At 46.2% G+C, this 23,946-nt stretch overlaps 1 protein-coding gene and 1 non-coding gene across 2 annotated transcripts in view; both read left to right on the top strand.

Annotated features, from left to right (window-relative positions):
• The window catches only part of ACP3 (acid phosphatase 3), an 81,933-nt gene extending 61,557 nt beyond the window's left edge, over nt 1-20,376 (top strand). Inside the window, exons 11-13 of the mRNA XM_055135046.1 lie at nt 847-950; nt 5,133-5,302; nt 18,542-20,376. Of these exons, the coding sequence (XP_054991021.1) occupies nt 847-950; nt 5,133-5,302; nt 18,542-18,660 (393 nt within the window). The 3' untranslated portion in view covers nt 18,661-20,376. The remainder of the gene's footprint in view (nt 1-846; nt 951-5,132; nt 5,303-18,541) is intronic.
• Nucleotides 15,716-15,822, top strand: LOC129404581 (U6 spliceosomal RNA). The gene has a single exon (XR_008629972.1). It is a non-coding gene; the product is annotated as a U6 spliceosomal RNA (small nuclear RNA).
• Nucleotides 20,377-23,946: the final 3,570 nt, after the last annotated feature.

Here is a 23,946-nt window from a genome sequence, read left to right as displayed (position 1 = left end):
AAGTACATATCAGGTCACTGTCACTGTCATCCCGTTGCCCATCAATTTGCTCAAGCGGGCACCAGTAACATCTCCATTGTGAGACTTGTTACTGTTTTTGGCATATCAAATACGCCATGGGTCGCTTGCCAGGCTCTGCTGTGCGGGCAAGATACTCTCCATAGCTTGCCAGGCTCTCCGAGAGGGGCGGAGGAATCGAACACCAGTTGGCTGCGTGAAAGGTGAATGCCCTACCGCTGTGCTATCGCTCCAGCCATGTCAGGTGCTTTATCAAAATAAGCTTTTCCAACACAGGATGATCTCTCTGATCAATGGTGTATAGAATAACTAGATGAGAAAATGAATGTAGTAAAGGGAGGATGCCTAGATCAGCCTTAACCTCAGAGTAGAGGGGAAAGAGGGATAGAGAAAGAAAGAAGTCAGGAGGAAGGAAGAAGAAGAGAAAGGGAAGTAATGGGAGCCTAGGTTATCCTGGTGATGTGGGAAAGTGCTATAGTTAAATATCTAAACTACACCCACGGAACTTTGAAATGTGCCTATCAAGATAAGGGGATCTGAGGGCACACAACAACACTGGTGTAGGGAAGTTGATCTTGGTGTTGGAATCGGTGTTGAAATATTGTTTGTCTAAAACCCAATTATCAATAACTTTGTAAATCGTGGTTCTTTAATGAAACAAAAAATTTAAAAACAAGCTTTCCCCCATCTATAGGTTCAGTGTGGGTATCGGAAGTTTAATTAAATCAGAAACCATCATTTGGTCTTCTACAAATGTCTAATACGTACCTGTTGAAGGTAAATCTGAACCAGATGTTAAAATAAAAAATTTGTGTCAACTCTCTGTAGCACGACACTACCGTGAGTGGTCTACAGATGGCGCTAGATGTCTACAACGGACTCCTTCCTCCCTACGCTTCCTGCCACTTGATGGAATTGTACCTGGACCAAGGGTAAGTGTGTAGGAATCAATCTTTCCAACTTCACATTGCTAGACCTCAAGTTCCTTTTGGCTTTTTGGTTGGTCTTGCTTTACATTCCAGAAAGGAGGGTGCTTTAAATAGTGACCATCCGTGACTTCTTCATAAAAGAATCATGTCTTCACTTTGTCTTCATGAAAACTTCTTAGGAAAAAGTATATACACAGAGTCAATGAAAAAAATTGAAAATGACCCTAAATGATGAAAACGACTTAATTTTTAAAATCATAACAATCTTCAATTTCTTTAAAACTATCATACAAATATATGTGTGTATATATATATATATTTATACAAACACTTATACAAACATTTATACAAAGTTCACAAAGTTAACAAAAATGTTGAAAACAACCCTAATGACAAATGTTACTTTTTTTTTTTTTTGGATCACACCTGGCCATGCACAGGGGTTACTCCTAGCTCTGCACTCAGGAATTATTCCTGGCGGTGCACAGGGGACCATATGGGATGCCTTGAATTGAACCCGGGTTGGCCACGTGCAAGGCAAATGCCCTACCCACTGTGCTATCTCTCCAGCCCCGACAAAAGTTACTTTTAATAAAAAACATTATTATATTCAAAGAAGTAAACAAGCATTACAGAGAGAGGCGGGAGATGGTAAAAGATGCCAGAAGGAAAAGGAAGTCTGTGGAAGGTTCTGTTACAAATCAATGAGCAGGACCATCGGTAACCTTTCTCCCAGGGATATTGTGAAGGAAAACATCAGGGGCAATTTTGGACCAAAGATCCTTTATTTTCAATGTCCAGGGTAAGAGGGAGCCGGAGAGCATGGAGAAGTTGCTCCCTCTTACTGCAGGGGTCCCTCTTCCCCAAGCTTGTCATTGCATGTAGACACACACACACACAACACATAAACACAACACAAACAAATTGCATGTTTTGTTGGTATGTTATATCTACCCTGACCATGATTTTTAGCATTAAAATGATTTGGAGGGTCAGAGCGGTAATATATCAAGTATGGTGCTTGCCTTGCATGCAAGATTTGATCCCCAGCATCACCTCTGGTCCCCCACGCCCTGCCAGGAGTGATCCCTGTGGTCAGAGCCAGAAATAAGTTCTGAGTGTGTTGGGAATGATGCAACAACAGAAAAATAAATAAAATGAGGGGAAAGCCACTCCAAGGTCAGTTTTAGGAGCACCCTGACATATACTGGTTTGGTGCAGTTTCAAACCCCCTTTCCAGTAACTTTCTGCCTCCCCATACTTCTGAGATAAGTAAGATGCTCCAGAAAGAGCAGTTCAGCTTCTTCCTATTAAGGCGAGACACACAAGGGTAGGAAGGATGGCTTGCTGGTAAGCATCTTTGTTCAAGTTCTCTCTTTACCAGCAGGCTCTGAGTTGATTGGCTCCTCCAAGACTCCCACCCCCCAAACAGGCTACATTCCTATAGTAATCACTTAAGAATATGAATTAAAGACTTTAAACACCTCCGTGGAGCTTTTGAGGACCAGTCAAAAGACAGACCCATGGTGACCACAGAGTAACTTGCAGTCATTGTGTCCCTCCCCAGTGACCAATGCTCTGTGTCAAGTCACTTAGCAGAGTCAAATTTTGAAGGACTCAGTTTACCCAAAACTATATGGGTTGCCAGGGCATGTGAGTTTCATTGTTAAACCGTTGCAAACCGGAAAGAGCTGGCCACCAAAGCCAGCACCGTGCCCAGAACGGAGACAGTGCCCATGACCCAGACCTTGTCCTTAGAAAGAGAAGCCAGAGGTACTTTTAGAAGCACCACAATTTTGTGGGATATCATTGGTGGAATCAGAGGGAGGAAGGGAACGAGAAGAGAGCAGTGACCTCAAAGTTCAATTTCCGGGTGAGTTGGAAAGGCGCTTTTTATGACCCCCTCAAGGCACCCCCGTAGCTGCCCACAGGGCCAGCTTGCCTGTGAGGTGCTTCAGGGCTAAGCAGAGACCATGCTGGGCCTCCCAGTCTCTGTGGCCGTATGGAAATCCTTAGTCACTTTTAGATGACGGTTAGCACATTTTAGCAATCTGGTTTTTGTTCTTGCTGTTGTTTGGGGCCACACCAGGCAGTGCTCAGGGGTTACCCCAGCTCTGTACTACAGAATTATTCCTGATGGCGCTTGGGGGAATTATATGGATGCTGAGGATCGAGCCCAGGTCATCCACAAGCAAGGCAACCGCCCTTCCCACGGTGCTATCCCTCCAGCCCCCATTTTTGTTGATGTTGTTGTTGGGTCCCTGTCTCCTCCCTGTGGTGCTGCTATTGTGATGACTGGGGGTTGCACACACTTGCCACAGTCCATTGAGCTCTCTCTGACCCCAATCTATATTTTAGGGGATCCCACTTGCCCTGGAGGAAATAAGGGGAAAGGAAAGAGAGAACTTATTATTTTTTCAGCCATCATAAGACTGTAAATGTTAAAGTTGTAGTAAGAACTAAATATGTTCTTGAAATGTTAACTTGGGGATAGAGAGATCATTCAGGCGGTGGAGGCCAGGCCTGACATGTGGCAGGGACTGGGTTTGACCCTCAGCACCGCATGCCTCCCCACCTCCAGCACCACCAGTGTAGGTGGGGACCCCTGAGCACTGAACTCTCTGGCCTGCACCAGCAGACAGAAGCACCCAGGATTTCCAGGTACCTTTGGGGGTGACTCCAATAAAAAATACGTGTATAAAGCCAGATAAATAGTACAGCAGGTAGGCCATGTACAAGCCCTGATCACCACCAGGTATGGCCCAAAACTAAACTATATGTGTGTGTATATTCATATGTATGTATGTATGTATGTGTATACATATATATATGCATTTGTATGTATATACATATGCATTTAGTGTTTTGAATATGCATATGTATGTATGTTTATATAGATATGTATGTATATACATATGCATTAATTGTTTTGTTAGAAACCTAATTTTCTTTTATTTTGCTTTTTGGGTCACACCCGGTGATGCCCAGGAGTTACTCCTGGCTTTAGACTCAGGAGTTACTCCTGGCAGTGCTAGGGAGACCATGTGGGATGCTGGGAATTGAACCCTGGTCGGCCGTGTGCAAGGCAAACACCCTACCTATTGTACTATTGCTCCAGCCCTAGAAACCTAATTTTTTTAAAAATATGCTACATAAGAGATTTTACTAACTTAAAAATAGTACTTCTTTCCACTTGCAAATTTTATGAAATAATTTTGCAAAGTCTTTTTTATATATCATCAGTTGTTTTCCCCTTAAAGGCCATTTGAGTCTCTGAAATCTGTTTTCCAAAGGTCTTCACGGAGAAGGGTAATTTCAGGGGTGGCCTGAAAACCACAAACTTTTTAGAAAAAACAAAAGCAGATTGACTTATGAGAAAAATCCTAAATTGCAACTGTGGAGTTATCCCCCACAGGAGGGATCACAGGATCCTACATCACGGGTGGGTCTCTCCTCTCAGCATCTCAGCCCAGGGTCTTCCCCTGAACAGAACATTGTCCTTTCAATAAACAACAGAGGGACCGGAGAGATAGATCTGTGGGGAAAAGCTCCAGCCTTGTACATGGCAGACCCAAGTTGGCACCCCACCTGGTCCCCCATGCCTGCCAGGAGTGAATCCGGAGCACTGCGAGGTGTGGCCTTCTAAAAGAGAGAATTGAAAGGTCCCTCCGACTTGACCCTACAGGTCCCCCGTCTCTTGCCCTGTGTGGCCGAGGTGTGGGTTTGCACAGCCTACGTAGAGCTCAGTCCAGTGTTTGGGCTGGTTCGGGAGCTGGAAAGACACTCGGGGCAAAGACTGAAAGGAAAAGCAAGGGAGAAAGAGACAAAAGGAAGGAGCCAAAGAGAAGCCTAAAAGACTAGCCCCCCCAATTCTCACTCAAAAGCTCTTCAGATCACCCCCAAACTCCCCCAACAGCTCAGCTCCTGCTTGGCTGAAGCCTCCCGGTTATCCAACACACAGCATACACACACACACACACACACACACACACACACACACACACACACACACCCCGTTTCCAACCTCAACCCTGCCACCTTCCCCCTGCCCCAAAAAAAACATGCCCAGTCCTTCCCTTCCCTCATCTCAGCAGGCTCCTCCCCGCTGGCTCTAGCACTCGGTGCCAACCCGTGGCAGTGCCAGCCCCCAGCTGCCGTTAACCCGTCTGCCCTGGCCCCCTGCAGGGAGTACTACGTGGAGATGTTCTACCGCAACGAGACGCAGCGCGAGCCGCACCCCCTCACCCTGCCCGGCTGCTCACACAGCTGTCCCCTGAGCAAGTTCACTGACCTGCTGGCCCCCGTGATCCCCGGAGAATGGGCTGATGAGTGTCTGACCACCAGCAGCCACCAAGGTACCAGAGCGTGATGACTTAGGGGGGTGCCAAGCAGTGCCACAAACCCTGAGCCCCCATCGCAGGGTGGATGATGTGCTTTGGAGAACATGACTTGGCTGTCCCCCCTAGAAAAAAGGGGATTTGGGGGTGAGGGAGGGGATCGTTGTATGTTTCAGAGACTCTTCACCCCACTATACACACACCCAGCACCTTCCAACTCCTACCTCTTCGCGTGGTCCTGGATCCACTTGCCTAAACCTTGAGGTTTTCTTTTTTTTTTTTTTTCTTTCAGTGTTAATTTAAGCTGTGGCTCAAAAATAGTGGTGGTCAAACTTAGATGCAAGTTTGTGCTCTGCCACAGGGTGGGCCCACCAGTCTTTTGTTGTGGAAGGAGACCCCATGTCTCCTTTGAGCAGGATTCTACTGGGTTGTTCTCTGAGAGGACGAAGTAGAGCTGATTTCACACGAAAGGCACAATTCTGAGGTAGAACAAGGGAAGGAAGATTCAACTGCTCAAGATGGGTGCATGACCAGGTGTAATTACATCGCCAGGTGCAATTACATCACCATGTGTAATTCCTGAGTGCAGAGGCAGGAGTAACCCCTGAGCATAGTCAGATATGACCCAAAAAGCCAAAAAAGGGGGCTGGAGCAATAGCACAGTGGGTAGGGCGATTGCCTTGCACGCGGCTGACCCAGGTTCAATTCCCAGCATCCCATATGGTCCCCCGAGCACTGCAAGGAGGAACTCCTGAGTGCAGAGCCAGGAGTAACCCCTGAGCATCAATGGGTGTGACCCCCTCAAAAAAAAGCCAACAAAAATTAGAAAATTAAAAAATAAAGAAAAGATGAACACACTCATTCTAGCGTCTCACAGAAGAAACCAGAATTGGGATGCAGTGGTAGGAGCTGAAGAAATTTCTCTACTAGGAAGCTGAGGGGGTATCTTCAGGTTCATTTTAAAGCATTGGGAAGACAGAGCTGAAAATAAAATTACTCCATGGTCCTTTCGTTTTCGAAAATCATGTTAGTTTGGAAGGAGCCGTACTCACATTGACATGGCAGAAAACTCAAGAGAACTTTTCTGTGTCTGAAGCTTTTGGACTGTGTAACAAATTGCAAACTTGCGATTTGATGAGAACAAGCTCTTTGGGCAGAGCAGAGCGGAGATGAGGGCCCCACAGAAGCACAGCATCTCTCGAAGCTCCAATGGTGAAGGACGTTGAATCTGAAATTATTTAAGAAAGGAAATATGAGGGGCCCGGGAGATGGTTGACAGGGCTAGAGCACACGCTTAGCATGTGGGAGCCCTGCGTTTGCTCCTGGCACCCACGCCTCAAACAAACAAAAAAGAGAAAAGAGAACTATGAGAATGCATCTTAAACTGAAATAAAATTAGAACAGTAAGACTACTCTGAATGCTTCAGGGAGGAAAATGAATTTAAATGTTGAACATGTGACTGTGACATGTTCACAGTCTAGAACAGAACTAGATCTGTTCTCTTTCTAGTTTAGGAAATGTGACCACAATAGTGGTAAAGGATACGGTATTGATGTGCAAAGTCACTGCATTCCTCCTCCAAAAGTCTACTAAAGTCAATGTCACCTCTCATCCACCTCTTCTTTCCCCCCCAGTGCTGTGGCCCAAGGCCAAGGGTTTGTCATTGTTCAATACTGTCTGTTACCTTGTTTGGTTTCTTTTAATACCACAGAGGAGTGATATCATCCAGCATTTGTCCTTTTCCCTCTGACTTGTTCCTCTTAATGTGAGGCCCTCCCGTTCCATCCAAGTAGCTGCAAACTACATGGTTGCATCTTTTCTTACAGCTGTATAATATTCCTTCATGTATTTATACCACATCTTCTTTATCCAGTCATCTGTCATCGGACATTTGGGTAGCTTCCACCCATGATATCTGTACCGAGGATGAAAAGGATTATGTGAGGCTCTAACTCTATTGTCTCCCAGAAACCTAAACAAGTTCACAGGTCCTGTGGAAACTCACTCTACAGGAAGAAGTGCTCTTGCGATTCTCTTGAATTCTCAGGTCACAGAGGTGACTTGTCTAGAGAGCTCCATGCTACATGGCCATTGTGGATAAAGATGAAATTGTCCCTAGGGATGGTATCCACTGGATGCCAGAATCTAGAGCAAAACCATCCTTTCTCCTGGTTGATCATCGACATGAGACATCGATGATTTGCTTGTTTGTATTATTGCTTTATCTAAGTACATCTTACTTCTTGGAGCCATCCTCTAATTTTTCTCTTGCATGTAACTGTCTTCCAGCAAGTGAGCCTTGTGTGAAATGCTGAATAAAGTCATTCTTAGGGTGTTCAAAATCATTACCTTTATAATGAATTTTGAACATGTGTGTCTGTGTGTTTAATCAGAATAAAATTTCCGAAGCATGAATTTTAGGGATTCTATTTTTCAGGTCTAATTTATTAGCACAAGCCTTTCAGCACACTACACTCACTAACTGGACTTCAACAAAGAGGGTTAAGATCTGCCCCAGGTGACCTTAAAGGGTGATGAGAAGAACAACAGGCAAATGTCTTAAGAAGAGAGACTGTGTCCCATGTTGGAAAGTTCCTGGGGCAGGAAGTGTCCATTGTGTGAACACTGTAGAGTAGGTCAAAGCGTGGAAGTTTCTAGGGTTGGATGTCCCATTTGGCCTGCCACCAAATTGAGCAAATCAAGTATAAACTTCTCAGCTAAATTTTATAAATAGCACTAACTGCTAGATTTTCATTTAAAAAAAAATTGCTTGTTTTTAAAGGTGAACTCCAGGGGATGAAGAGAGGGTACAAGGGATAGGGTGCTTGCCTTGCACAAACGGACCAGGGTTCAACCCCCAGCTCTCCATAGGGTCCCCCCTAAGCCCCATCAATCTCTCGGCACAGAGCAAAGATTAATCCCTGAGCACTGCCATGTGTGACCCCAAAACAAAACAAAAAGATGAGGGGCTGGAGCAATAGTGGCTAACAGGGTACTTGCCTTGCACATGGTTGACCCAGGTTTGATCCCCAGTATCCCATATGGTTCCTGAAGTGATCCCTGAGCTCAGAACCAGGAGTAACCCCTGAACACCACCAGGTGAGACCCCCAAAGCCAAAACAAAAACTAAAGATGAATTTCATTTAGGATGCCCAGACTGTGCACACATAACATATGAAGTAAGCAACCGACATAAAATCCTACCCATAGCTAAGTCAGTATTTCCAGCTAGGGCTGAAAACTAGAATGCAGTTCACTGCATTCTCATATCATTTTAACTGCACTGGAGCTGGAAAAGTCACCTTAAGTCCAATTTCTTTCCACTGCTAATGAAAAATAACAAAATACTTTTAAAAAAAAAAAGTGCTTCTTTAATTCCAAGCATTACTTCCACAATCAACCTTTCTTCACTAACAGTCTCCCAACCCATTCCCTAGTCTCCCGATTTAAGTTTTTTTTTTTTTCACAATAAGACTGACAGGCAGGAAGTTCCAGTTTTCCTTCAAAAATCTTTGCAAAGTGGGGGACCTGCATGTATATGTACACAAGCTCCTGATTCTGTGGGAGCTTCTTAAAGACATTGTCCATACTTTGTCCATCCTTGACTTTAAAACCAGGAGACATTGCTTTGACCCTGATACATTCCACTGGTATGTGCTTGTGCAATAAATATTCATCCCTTTCTAACTTGCCTGACTTCAGCATGGCTGAGCACAGATGTCAGAGCCTGGAACTTCAGTCATTCAATAAACTAAAAGAGCTAACAGTTGGTTGTCGATTGTGAATGTAATCGGAAGATCCGATCACTGTGTATGTCCACACCCACGTGTCTGCGTTATCTGGCCTATTTATAAGCATCGTCCATCACCTTGTATTCTCTTGTCTCAGGACTCTTGAGAGCTCCTGGTCCACGGTCATCTTGCTAGCATGCTTCTTCCCTCTGAATTGAATTCAGTTGCTTGTAATACCTTTTGCTCATCCTTGTGACCACCATCAGTTTTCCCCAATGTGTGTCTCCTTCACTAAAGACACGGGGCATCTGGCTTGTTTCTCCATAGCTCACTCCTCATTCTCATGAGCTTCAGTCCCCAGCTGAGGCTGTTCTGCAGCCCTAAGGACCGCTCCAATCCCAGGCCCTGCCCCCCACACCAAGATCCAACCTTAGATCAAGTCAACCACAGTTTCTCCATTCAGCCTGGCTGAGTGGAGCTGAACCCCACAGTGACCATTTCAAATTAGAAATCTTGGCATTTCTAGTCCAACATCCTCTGAATCTTTCCGTGTCACTTGGTCAGCGGACTCCTACTGAATCCTGTTTTTCACCAGAGAGCTTTGTGATCTTCCCCAAACCTGAAACCCTTTTTGGCTTCTTTACTTCCCATGAACTTGCCTGAGTAAGGCAAGGTAATCTGTTGAAAACACTTCACTTTTCCCATCCTTATCTCAAAATAAGCTTTCTGAGTCCTTTCCTTGGCCTGTTGTCTGGCTCCTAGTCTCCTCAATCTCCAAGTTCATTTCTTTTTCATTCTCTGCCCCAGTTTCTTCATCTCTGTTGACATGCCTTCAATCTTTCATCAAAATACGCTCTCGAGTGTCCATTCCATCTCTCTTCAATGCCAGTGTTCTTGAACTGACAGATGACATTCTCTTTCCTCATCTCCTCTCACGCCTGATCTATCTGGAACATGACATTCATCCTCGTGTCTCTGAACAACTTCCCCTTGGAAAGTCATCAGCACTAATTCAGTGGCCTCTGGAGAACTCATTTTCGCTCCAGCCCTCCGTTGAGACCACACAGGCCCCAAGGGGTAGTGTCAGGACTCAAAGCTAACATTATCCATCACTGAGTTTCGATGATCTCACTCTCTTTCCCACCCTCGTGTCTTGAGGCCAAATGCCACAAAATAGGATTAGTGAGTCAGTGAAGCAGAATACTTAATAAACAAGAGAAATTTCATGGGTACCTATCTCTTGTCAATAAATACCTATATAAGCATGCATTGCATTTGCTAAGGAAACAGCAGGAAAATAAATGGTTTATTAGCAAGGGCTTAGGGAGGTGGGCAAGGAGGACCCAAAGATAGAAAATTAATCCAGTCTCACAATTCAGGATGGCGAAGGCACTAACGAAAAGCCTGCAGGTAACTAGGAAAACATTCAGCAGAGGTAATTAGCTAGAGGTCAGGGAAGTCTCCAAGGGAGATGTTTCAGCTGAAACCTAGAGGGAAAAGGGAATCAACCACGTGAATAGAGGTGAGGAGAGAGAATTGTCAGTCACTGTCACTGTCATTGTCATCCCATTGCTCATCAGTTTGCTCGAGCGGGCACCAGTAACATCTCCATTGTGAGATTTGTTGTTACTGTTTTGGGTATATTGAATACACCATGGGGAGCTTGCCAGGCGAGAGAATTATAGACAAGAAACAGAAAGGCCCAGAGACTAACGCTGCAAGGGACATTTCAGGAAATGCAAACAATGCAAACAGGGCACGTGGGGAGGTTGCAAAGAGACTGGAGAGGCGGCAATCGGGATCTCTGAGGTCCAGCTGAGTAGCTCTGGTCATTGGAAGATGCCAGCATGGGACACACAATAACTGGCTTCATATTTTATAAAGTTCCTGGGCCAGAACGAGGGCTTGATGGGCTGGACACCTGGTTGGCCTGGAGGAGCCCAGTTCAATACCCGGCACTGGAGGGTCCCCAAGCACCACCAGGAGCGACCCCTAAGCAGTGAGTAAGCCCTGTGCATCACTGGGTGTGACCCCAGGAAAGACCTGTTTCTTCAGTGAGGAGACTGGGCTGGAGAGGAGAGGCTGCAGCTGGGAGGTGGATGGAGACAGAGACTCATCCGAGGACCAGGGGGAGACAGAGCAATGCCGACTGTTCAAAGACAGAGAAGAAGGAGACAGGGCAGTGTGATTTAGGGCAACGGGAAAGGGTTGTGGCATGTTTGCCAAAACCTTTTGGAAAATTGCATCACAATTTGTGCGTGGCCTCCTGCAGCATTCAGTGATCCCCACGGAGACGGACAGTCCTGGGGGCAGTCCTGCAGCATCACTGAGCACTTTAATACAGATTCTAGGACGTATTCTCTTGAACTGAAAAAAAAATCCTGATGTGAGTCAGTTGTATATATATCTGAAAAAAAAAAAAAATATATATATATATATATATATATCCCACATGACAAAGCCTGGCAAGCTACCTGTGGCATACTCGATATGCCAAAAACAGTAACAATGATGGTCCTCATTCCACTGATCCTGAAAGAGCTCCCAATATGCCGTTGGGCTATAGTAGCACACTACAGAGGCGAATGGAGACGTTACTGGCACCTAGTCGAGCAAACCGATGAACAATGGGATGACAATGATACAATGATGATACAATGTGAGTCAGTAATAGGGTACAAACCCTGCTTGTGTGAGGCCCTGGGTTCGATCCCCAGCACTGTAGAAACAACAGAACAAAACAAATCCTTTAAGGCACAGAGAGCATATGGGGTGGAGGTTGGGGGAGAAAGAGAGAGAGAGAGAGAGGGAGGGAGAGATTTTTACACTGACCACCTAATATGATGGTGTCCCAGGGCTCCGTTCCTGGCACCCTCATTCCACAATCACCAGAAACCATTCTTACCCCCAAACTCAGACTTATACATCTACTTCAGTCCTCAATTCCATCTCTACCCCAAAATTTCTAGATCTGTACCCCCACCACCACCGGCTACCAGATGATCATCTCTATTAGGAAAAAAAAAACTATGTCAAAAATAACTAGGGGTCAGAGATGGTACAGCAGGTAGGGCACTTTGCTTGCCCATGACCTACCCAGGCTCGATCCCAGCATCCCCTATGGTCTCCCAAGCCCACCAGGAGTGGTCACTGAGAGCAAAGCCAGGTGTAACCTCTGAGAACTTCTGGGTATGGCCCTAAAACAAAAATAAATAAAACATCTCACTCTGAACAACTGCTGGCACGGGCCCAGGGGTCCCCAGCAGCACCATAAGGTCTGAACAGCCCTGTACCCTGAGACCCTCACACTCAGCCATCTCGCCCATTGGTCGAGAATCACCAGGAGTGGCCCAGGTCCCCTGAGCATTGCTTAGGAGGCCAACTTCGTCTATCCCCTCACCCCCCAAAAAAATTCTCAATTCTACATTTGAAACAAAATTTTTCTTTTTTTTTTAAATTTATTTTATTGAATCACCATGTGGAAAGTTACAAAGTTCTCAGGCTTATGTCTCAGTTATACAATGCTCAAACACCCATCCTTTCACCAGTGCCCATATTCCACTACCAAAAAAAAAAAACCCAGTATACATCCCACCCCCCACCCCCCAACCCCTCCTGCTTAACTAATAAATTTCACTTCCTTTTCTCTTTACCTTGATTACATTCCATATTTCAACACAAAACTCACTATTGTTGTTGGAGTTTCAACACAGAACTCACTATTCTTGTTGGAATTTATCCCCCAAGAATACAGCCCTATTGACAAGGAAATATTTGATAATTAGTTTTCCACTGATGAGAATGAAGAGATAAAAAAGGTTTACAGTTTCTGTATTTTAGTAATTAAGTCCAGGGAGATTTAAGTTGGAAATTGAATCATTTCCCTTCCTGGAGCAGCATGGAGCAAAAGCTTAGTTCACAGTCTGGATCCATGGCTGCAAGCACTCGCTGGAACCCCAAGTCATATAGCTGGCTCTGGCTCCTGCTCGTTCCACAGCCAAGCGGCTGTGCAAAGGCATGGCCACCCGGGTCGAATCTCGGCTGGAGCCCGAGCTCCGGCCCCAGCCCGAGACTGCCCAGGCGTCCCGCTGTAAAACAAAATTTTTCATCTTTTCTATTCCCCTTTGATCTTTTGTAATTTTATTTTATTTTATTTATCTATTTTTGCTCTTTGGGTCACACCCGGAGGTGCTCAGGGGTTACTCCTGGCTCTGCTCTCAGGAATTACCCCTGGTGGTGCTCAGGGGACCATATGGGATGCTGGGAATCAGACCCAGGTTGGCCGCGTGCAAGGCAAACGCCCTGCCTGCCGTGCTATCACTCCAGCCCCCTGATCCTTTTTAATGTGCTTCCACTCTGAATGCTCAGCCTAGAACCGTGGGCTAGCCCCGCCCACACAGACCCCATCCTTAGCATCTGTCACCATCACTAAGCCTCATCTATTCTGTTCAGAAGCAACGCCCAGTGTCCGTATCTGTATCCTCCAGCCTACAAGGTCTCTATCATCCATCCTCTTTCTCCAGTGTTTGAGGCTTTTAAACACACCTGTTGGGCCATGTCACGTCCAGGCACTATAACTTCTGCTCATTTCCCCTTTATCTATGGCAAACCAGCCCCTCCTACAACAGAGCCCCAGTAGGACCCCACCCACACATCTCTCCCCACCTGGCCTTCGCCTCTGCTCCAGGCACAGCTGACCCCTCGACTGCCCCAACCTCGGGCACCTCCTTCTGGCCCATGGAAAAACCAGCTTCACCTCCAAGGTAGTTCAAACCTTACCCCTTTCCTCCCAAGATTTCCAAACTCTTCCAAATAGAGTACTTGACGTTAATTGTCACTTACTCTCTTGTCCAATGACATATCTTTTGGAGCTTTCATTCTTTGATTTTGTGTGTGTGTGTGTGTGTGTGTGTGTGTGTGTGTATGTGTGTGTGGCTGGGGATTGAATCCATGGCCACATGCATAGGCCTCTATCACTAAGCTGCATCCTTGGTTCCTGTTTTACTGTCCATCACATTGTCTCATGAAGGTCTGTCTGGTTCTCCCACTAGATGATGACATTTGAAGAGCAGAGATTCTGGAACCCAGAATGGTTCCAGAATCCAACTCACAAATAATCTGGCCCATGGCGTGTCCTCACCACGCATCCAGGAAGGAAAAAGAGAAAACCATGACAGAATAGCCAATAAAAGCTAATGAAAATAAACTCCAAATACAGAAAGTCAGGTGTGAACATTAATATTGAAGAATCCTTCATTCCTGCCACCTCCCTTCTTGTCTAGTCAGTTATTTTCTTCCTTCCTCAAGTCTATTTAGTTCTTTCCAACTTTATATGAATTCTTTGTGTTATCAATGGCACCCGTCCTCCAAAATCTGATTTTTTTTTTGGAGGGGGAGGGAAACCTTTGGGCACACCTAGTGCTCAGGGAATATTTTTGGTTCTATGCTCAGGAATGACCCCTGCATTGCAAAGCCAATGCCTTACCTCCTGCACTCTCTCTCCAGCCCCTTTGCCCCTGGGTCTAACTTACTCCTGTGATGCTAAGATGCATCCTGGTATGAGACAGGCTGTGAACTAAAAGATGGAACCTAGGAATTTCTTTTTCCACAAACATATTTTTTTTCCACAAACATTTCATGAGCACCAGCTATGTACCAGATCTTGTTCTGACTGGGATAGGTTCATGCACAAAGATAAAGCTCCTTTGTGATGCCTACATTCTGTGAGCAGGTGAGGGAGAGGGAGGGAGAAGGGAGGAATTAATAAGAAATTAAATAAACAAGTTCTTGGATGGTGAGCACAAGAGCCGAGCTGAAGGTGGTGATTGCTCCCAAGGTGTATAGTTCACCCTTCTGGCTTTGTTTTGGGACCTCCCCAGTGGTGCTGGGGCAGGATGAGGGCACCGGGGTTATGCCTGGAGGTGCCAGGGAGGCTATTCAGTCCTTGAGGTCGAATCCAGGACCTTGCCCATGCCAGGCATGTACTCCGGCCCTTAAAGCAACCTACTTAGCCCACAGAGCTTATGTTTTTAAGAGGAGATCTGAGCAAAGATCAGGTGGAGAGGACTGATGCAGAGATTCATGAGTCGGTCTTGCAGTCAACAGCCGTGCTGCCAATGTGATTTGTTTGAGAAACAGCAGGGTCTGTCTGGCCAAAATACAGTATGTAAGGGGAGAAAATGGGGAGAGGAAATTTAAGGGTCAATAAGGCCAGATGAACCTCATCAGCTGTTATTGTCTGACCTCTGGCTCTTGTTCTGGATGAAATGAGGACTAAATATAGACTTGGAGTGATGGAGTGACACACTTTTGCTTGACAGTTTTGTTGGAGATGGATTAGAGAAGAGGAGAGAAGCGAAGGGACAGGTCAGGAGGGGGGCAATGATCCTGGCCTAAAATGATGGAGAGAGTGGGAGAGAAGGAGAGAGTGGGTAGTGCTGGATAGAGATTTTAGCAGAACTAACTGGATTTTCTGAGAGATTAGGTAAAAAATGTGAAAGAAAGATGAGTCCCAGAAGACTCAGAGTGTATGGATCTGAGATCCCAAGAAGAATGTTGCCATCAGCTGGGTGGGGGAGGCTGCAGAAAGAGCGGATTTGATGGTGGAGGCATTAGGAAGATTGGGAGTTCAATACTGGACTGTTGAGTCAGAGATGCCTATCAACTATCTAAGGACAGAATACAGAGATAGACAGAAGAGTATTTCATTTGGGGGCACCTATACACAAATTGGAGCAAGACCGAGAAGATTAACATGGTCTCTCTACAAGGCTGGCTCACAGATTCGTGAAGCATGCCATATTTTTCTGGTTGAAACGCAAAAAGAGAGAGAGAGAGAGACTATAGACTGAACATGATGCCTACTTAATACCTCTATAGCAAACCACAGTACCAAAAAAGAGAGAGAGAGAGCAAATGGGAATGCCCTGACACAGAGGCGGAGTGGGGTGAAGGGGGCAGGATCAGGGTGGTGGGAGGGATGCTGGGACCATTGGTGGTGGAGAATGGGCACTGGTGGAGGGATGGGCACTCGATCACTGTATGACTGAAACATAAGCATGAAAACTTGTAAGTCTGTAACTTTATCTTATGGTCATTCATTAATAAAAAAGAGAGAGAGTATTGCACTTGGAGAAGATTTAAATTTGAAGCGATTACTCTTGTTCTTATTAAAATCTTGAGACTAACCACTTAGTCCTATACTAAATTCTTACCCCGCTGGGGACTTTGTCTTTCTTTCCCCCTTATACTTTCTAATAAGCATTTCTACTTCGAAACAAAACAAAAGTTGAAACTGGGAAGAACCGATGTATTCCAATCCAAATATAACTATCTCCTTAACTGTAGCCAAATTATCTCATCTCTCTGCTTCTCATTTTCCTCCTTTCTATAATAAGGTTAGGCAAGATCAGTGGTTTCTATGTTCCAAAAGCACTGAGATTCTATAGACAGAGCTTCCAGGTTTAGAAGAATCTTTTCTTTCCTGTTGCCTGAACCTTTCAGGTTTTTGGGTCACATTCACCAATGCTCAGGGACCGGATGGTACTGGTGAATGAACCCAGGGCTCCCACGTGGCAAAGCAGGTGCCCTTGAGCTCTCTCACTAGTTCCCAATCCCCTATTTTTTTTCTTTTTGGGCCATACCCGGAGATGCTCAGGGGTTACTCCTGGCTCTGCACTCAGGAATTACCCCTGGCAGTGCTCAGGGGACCATATGGGATGCTGGGAATCGACCTGGGTTGGCCGAGTGCAAGGCAAACAGCCTACCTGCTGTGCTATCGCTCCAGCCCCCCAACCCCCTATTCTTACAATCCATATTTACAGATGGTACAAACTGATATTATAATCTATATACGATAGTAAACTAGATAGAGTTGGGGGGGAGTAATTTTCCATGTGAAATAGTAAGTATCTCATTACAATTATCCAGATCTGCTTCAAAACTGGTCGGCTGTCAATGGGCCAGGTATAAAGCAAGGTGTGGGTCAGCACAAGTATGCTGATACCATTAAAATACTCGCCCTGGTTAATATAGGTTATGTTCTCTTCTTTAAAAGATGGTTACTGAAAACCAAAAGCCGAATTGACCAAGTTGATACTCTGTTTCCTACAAACCCAACTAATGATTGCAGGTGCCTTTCAGAAGCTCCTTAGGCCTGAAAGCGTGAAGAATTGATGGTTTCCCTTCCCTTCCCTTCCCTTCCCTTCCCTTCCCTTCCCTTCCCTTCCCTTCCCTTCCCTTCCCTTCCCTTCCCTTCCCTTCCCTTCCCTTCCCTTCCCTTCCCTTCCCTTCCCTTCCCTTCCCTTCCCTTCCCTTCCCTTCCCTTCCCTTCCCCTCCCTTCCCTTCCCTTCCCTTCCCTTCCCTTCCCTTCCCTTCCCTTCCCTTCCCTTCCCCTCCCCTCCCTTCCCCTCCCTTCCCTTCCCCTCCCTTCCCCTCCCTTCCCCTCCCTTCCCCTCCCTTCCCCTCCCCTCCCTTCCCCTCCCTTCCCTTCCCCTCCCTTCCCTTCCCCTCCCTTCCCCTCCCCTCCCTTCCCCTCCCTTCCCTTCCCCTCCCTTCCCTTCCCTTCCCTTCCCTTCCCTTCCCTTCCCCTCCCTTCCCTTCCCCTCCCTTCCCCTCCCTTCCCTTCCCCTCCCTTCCCTTCCCCTCCCTTCCCTTCCTCTCCCTTCCCTTCCCTTCCCTTCCCTTCCCTTCCCTTCCCTTCCCTTCCCTTCCCTTCCCTTCCCTTCCCTTCCCTTCCCTTCCCTTCCCTTCCCTTCCCTTTGTTGTCGTGTTGACCATCTCTCAGACACTGTCAGGGCTAGCACACTTGGCTGTGGTGCTCCCAAGGGGTTGTACCCTTGGTTGCAGTATTCACACACACTTGTATGTGGTGCCCCAAGGTTGCATGAGGACCCCAAACAGCATCCCGTTCACCAGGTGGGTGAGATCTGGGCATTAAACTCAGGGCCTCAGGCCTGCAGGGCAGCGCTCTGCCATAGAGCTATCCCTGGAGCCATTGATCCCTTGTACTGTAGAACATGGGGGGAAGACGATGCTGGAAGAGACCTTAGAAGAACTTCAGTTGTCCTCCCTTTGTTTTTTGTATGTGCTGGAAATGAAACACACTCAAGTAACAAAACCAGGAGCCAGGGAGATCATGCAAAGGGCTGGAGTGTCTGCAGGAACCCTGGTTCAACCCCTGGTGCCACCTGATCCTCTAAGCACCACAAGGGGACCCCACCTCAGCAGTAAAAAGAAAAAAAAAAACAATTAATTTAAAAAAGGTGTGGGGGGCTGTTGTGGTAATAAATACCCTCCCTCTAGTGCAAGACTGAAGCTAAGGGTGAAAGGTCGTGCTGGAGCTGGCAGCCGGGTCAGCCCCTGAGTCCTGGGCCAGCCCTCTCTATACCACTTGGTGCTGGTTTCAAAGCTGCTTCAGAAACGCCTCTGAGACATACAGTTAAGTCAGTGTGGCACGGAGTGGCCTGTTCTTTCTTATCCTGCCCGCTCTGACTTTTTCTCTTTTCCTCTTTCTCCCCCGGTAGCTCTGAGGGTCGTCCTTGCTGTCGCCTTTTGCCTGGTGTCTGGTGTCCTGATGGTGCTTCTGTTTACCCTCATCCGCTACGGACCCTGCTGGCAGAGAGACCCCTACAGGAACATCTGACCGGCCGAAGGAGGGAGGAGCAGCCAGGCAGTGCTCCCGCAGGGCAGCGTCTCGCTCAGAGGACAGGCTTTTGCACACAGGCATCGCCCTGCACCCCCCAACACCCTTCCTTCCGAGCCTGCCTAAAGCCGGGCCTGAACGTTCGCCCAGGGACCCAGAGACAGCTGCGGGACTGGCCGATGCAGGCACAGCCCAGTTATTTCACTGGGTCTCCACCTTGAACTCCTCCGGGCTTTGCTGTGACTCGAACTGCCCAGGAGAGCACTATTCTATAGCAGCGGAGTCCAGAGAGAAAGAAGCAGCCAGACGCCAGCCTGCCGGGCACGGAAGGTTAAGACACAGAGAGGAGAGAAGACTGGAGAGGGGGCGAAATTCGAAGGAGCCACACAGAGAATGATTTGGAAGAAGTAAGACCGTGGGGGGTGGAAACGTGACTCTGTAGCACTTATCTCCCATGGGTGAGGTACTGGGTTTGATTCTCGGGGTGGACCACACACACACACACACACACACACACACACACACACACACACACACATACACACACAAAGCCTCAACCAAAAGTTAAATAAATCAGCATTTCCCTTAGTTATTTATTAAGTCGTGTTGAACTGCTAAGACACATTAACTCGTGCAAGGGAACGCCAAGCATATTCGGGTTTGATGGCTGAGAGGTGGCTGTGTGCTCCTGCAGCTACACATCGAAATGCAGACCCTGAAAATGCCTCAGGATTGAAGCCCCGGGGATGGTGACAGCAGCCGAGGTAGCTGTCATTCTGTTCATTTCGCAGTTCAATTTCTGTCATGGAGAAGAACAAAAAATTCCTCCTACCCGTAGTGGTTCTTCTGAACGTCTACTCACAGAGCTAAATATTTTGACAATTCTGATTTCTTTACATCTTTCTTAAAAGCCGAAGATATTAGCTTGCTATGGTTTATTTGTGACCAAGATGAGCTCAGCGTGCATTTTATTTCAGAGTAGATCTCACTTTTTTTCACGTGATGGGCTAGAGAGAAGGGCTCAAACCCACAGCCTCAGGCCTGCCCTGCCAATAACCTCAGCACAGTGCCCTTCGACCTTCCACAGGACTGAGCTATTCCATCTTGTTTTCATACTCTCACATTGGAGGGTCTGGACTAGAAGGATAGAAAAGTCAGATCTGGCGCCTATGTTCTGTAAACACTTTTTTATAATGCTTGTCAAGCAAACACCCTCACAAATGGTACCATGGCAGCAAGGCTGGAAGGTACTTGCCACTGTTTCATTCTTCATGGAGCTGGCAGGCAGCTCACTCATTGGAAGGGGTCTTCCCCCACTTACTCAGCCACTACTGCAAGTGCTAAGGTAATTCTGGTGGGAAGAACCAGAAGGGCCCTTTACCGATGCTGTTCTTACGGGTCTTACTTAAGTCAGCTCCTGGTCCGTTTTCATGCCTTCTTCTGGAGACGCAGGGCACGTGAGCGCATTGGCTACCACGGCTACACATTTGGAACTCTCCAGGGTTTCTGTCGAGCCTACTGTCAGGGTGCAAGTCATTCTGGGATCATTGCCCAGTAAGGAAGCAGTCATCCCTGCATGTCTGCAAACTCCCTGCAATACACACACACACACACACACACACACACACACTCACACACTCACACACTTACACACACAAGCGCAAACACAAAATCTTCATTTTTATAAATCTTCCTCTATCCATGAATCCCACAGACTTCCCCTGTTGAGCTCCAAGCACTTTCTTCCTTTTGGAGGTGGGGGGAGGGGCAGGGTTAGGGGTGCTGTGGAATTTGGTTCCCACCCGTATAGGCAGGTAGGGTTGGGGCATGCAACGCTGGGAATCACACCCTGGCCAGCACCAAGCACATCAAGAGCCTTCACACCTGTACGACCTCTCCATCCCCAAGCACTTTTGCCCCATTCACTTAGTCCCTGATACTCAGCGAGTCATATCCAGGCAACGTGTTCTTCCTGATGCAACATAAGAGGCAACATATAGGGAAAGAACTGTAAAACGTATCCCCATTCTCATCTTGGGAAAGAGGAAAAAAATATCGAGAGCAGCGAGAATTATGGACAAAGGACCTTCTCCATCAAAGAGCTAATCACGTCAGTATTGAAGCTGCAGGGAAGTGGGGGAGGCTTTCAAATCGGAATATAAGCAGAATCAAAGTCAGCAGTCCGACTTTGAAGAAGATGCATTTCGGTGCATGTGAATGGGAGGCCTAACTTTGCTCATCTCTGGCCCCGATGCAGTTACCCATCTCTAACACGGTTACTAAGTTGCCTGGCTTCGAGTACAGCCTTACATAGGGTGGGTAGGAAGTAAAAGTGAAAGTGTGCACAACCTTTTTTTGTCATCTTTTTATTCTCCAAAGTGGCTAACAGAGCTTCTGTGTTCTATTGGTTCTGAGGGTGTTTTTTTTTTTCTTTTCACCCTTCCATCTCTTGATGACTGTAAAGAAAACTCCAGTTTCCAATTTGGTTGTTTCTTTTACCTTCTATGAAGATGCTCTGTTGATAAGTACTGTCATTGCTTTTCAAACTTCAGAACAGAATGAGAAATGACAAGTGAAAAATGATCGAGAATGGAAGTGCCCAGGGCACAAAAGTACGGTAAACTTTCTTAGGAAAAAAAGCTCATCGGCTAAGATTTCCAGGAAAGAATATAAATTCCGTCTTCTGGTAAAATGTCTTCTCCCCCATAAATCAGACATAGAAACAGTTGGTATGATGGGAAATGTGTTTAGGCGATGTTGAGGGGGCGTGTTGAAGTAATAGCCACTATGAAATATACTTCCCACATCTGAACAACTCTCAGGGGTCTTCGGCAGGGTTAGAGTAATGCCACCACCGTGTCAGTGTAAGCACTTCCCTTTACATAGGAAAAGCTCGGCAAATATATGTAGAAAAGTTCTAAGGAGGAGTTGCAAGCAAGCAGAGTCTTCCTAACTTCACAGCGTTGCAGACAGAAAATATTATGAAAATAGCATCAGGGAAGAATGATAGTAGAATGGGTAGGACTCTTTTCTTGCATGTGACTCAGAATTCTATCCCTGGCATCCCTGTAGTCCTCTTGTAAGAGGCAGCCTCAGTTTCCCCTTGCCAGTGAGAGAGGAAGCCACAGTTTTCCCTCTCCAGAGATTCCATCTCTTCTTCATCAACCTGACACACACTCCACCCCAAGGCTCTGTCTTAGCATTCCTGGGGCTTCCCAGTAACATAAACCTCTGCCCTGGACTTCGGGCTGACAGGGAAACTGAGATAACGGGCAGCCCTGGAGTCTAGGCTGACAGGGAAACTGAGATCATTGGCAGTTAGGCCTGGAAGATTTGTTTCCCCTGGCCAGTGAAGAAGGAAGCCACAGTCTCCCCTTGTCACCTTTCCCCCCACTGACCTGACACATTTCATTCCCCAAGTCCTGCCCCAGCGGTCAGAGATTTCCAGGACCATAAAACTCTGTCCTGGAGCCTAGGCCGACAGGAAGAGTAAGATAAGGGGCAAACATGCCCAGAGATTTAGACCAGCTAGACATCCCTGCAATTTTCTGGCATCTTTTGTAAATCCTTGTCAACTGATGAGGAATGCAAAGAGCCTTTAAAAAGGGCGCCCACAAAACTCCCTTTTAACTTAGTCCTGTACTAAGTTCCTCTCCACTTGAGATTCTTCTCCAATCAACTTTTCTACTTTCTAACTCTGAGTCTGAGCATCTTTGTTATTCAATATTTTCAAGAACATTGAAAATATTGATGAACCTGGGAATCATGAATGAGCACTGAGACCGACCGCCACCGCTCCTACTTCCTCTGCATCACTCTGAGCCCTGCCAGGAGTAATCCCTGAGCACAGAGCCCGGAGCAAACCCTGAGCACTGCCAGGTGTGACCCGAAAACAAGACAAAAAAAAAAACAGCTTCTTTTACAGAAATCCCACCTGAGGAACAAGGAATACAGGCTACAATTTGGCAGAGTTATGGAATAGAAATATACTGCAAGCCACAAAAGCTATATGGAAAATTGTAACTTCTGATAGCTTCATTTTATGCAGGATAAAAATAAAGAGATAAAATGAACTCTAGTAATACAATTTAATCCAGTGCCTCCAAAGTATCACTTGGACATGTGATTAGTATTTTTAAAATTGTTCATGAGATGATTTGCAGTTTTTCAAAGGTAATATTTGAAATTTGATATGTTCCACCCAGATCGCATCTCAGTTTGGACTTGGCAAGTGTCAGGCCTCAATAACCACCAGTGGTTACTATATTAAAAAAACAGTTCCACTTCAGGTTCTTTATGAAGTAAAGATGATATCGTCTTTGTTATAACTCATCATATCGGCTGTCAGGTGATTGTGAAGAAATAAAAATTGTCATTAAGCTTCTATATTGTATTTTTTGGTGTGTTGAATACAATAAAAAGATTTTTATGTAAAGCTTTCTTTAGCAGCCTGTCTTAATAGTAACTGCCTAGACTTTTTTCAAAAATAACCCTAAGTGAGAAGCTAGAGGCACGAGTATTGGAGCAAGTCTCTTATGCATGAGACCCTGACTTTGATTCCTGGCACCAAAAAAGGAAAAAAAAAAAAAAGATAGTGAGGGAGAGGGGGAATTGCTCCTTCAAGCCCGTGTTCTTGAACACTTATGTCTCTTGCTCACTTGTCTCCGTCTCTTTGCTTGTAGCTTTTCCCACCCTGGAGAAGCTTGTGTTCTCTTTTAACACACATTCCCTCTCTCTTCCCTCATGTCCTTCTGTCCAATAAAAACTATCTTGTTTCACAAAAGAAGAAGATAGAAGAGGAGAAGGAGAAGGAGAAGGAGAAAAAGAAGGAGAAGGAGAAGGAGGAAGAGGAGAGGGAGAGAAGGGAAGGAGACGAGAGAAGTGGGTCAGGGGAGGGGAGGGGAGAAAAAAAGAAAAGAAGACTGAGTTCACAAGTGGGGGGCCGTGAAGAATGCACTTGGTGGTCAAGAGCCGCATCTCCATCCTCCCCAGCTGGGAAACAAAGAATTACAAAGCTGTTCATGATAGGGTTTCAGTCACACAGTGCTCCAACACCCATCCCCCACAGTGGACATTTCCCATCATCAGTGTCCCCAGCTTCCCTCCCTACCCTCCCCACAGCTTGTCACTTGGCTTGTTTTCAAGTTCTTCTCTGGTCCCTAAAGTCAGTTTTCTCTGGAATTTTGGTTTAAATTTATTCATCTCAAATCTCCTCTTTCAAACTGGAACTTTATTTCAAATTCCTACAAGTCATAAATCACAAGTTGAAAACCTGTGGGTGTTTAA

Source organism: Sorex araneus, chromosome 4, assembly GCF_027595985.1.
Source record: "Sorex araneus isolate mSorAra2 chromosome 4, mSorAra2.pri, whole genome shotgun sequence".
In the NCBI taxonomy this organism is placed as follows: domain Eukaryota; kingdom Metazoa; phylum Chordata; class Mammalia; order Eulipotyphla; family Soricidae; genus Sorex; species Sorex araneus.
The sequence above is the reverse complement of the archived record's forward strand: the minus strand, read 5'-3'. Positions and strand labels throughout refer to the sequence as shown.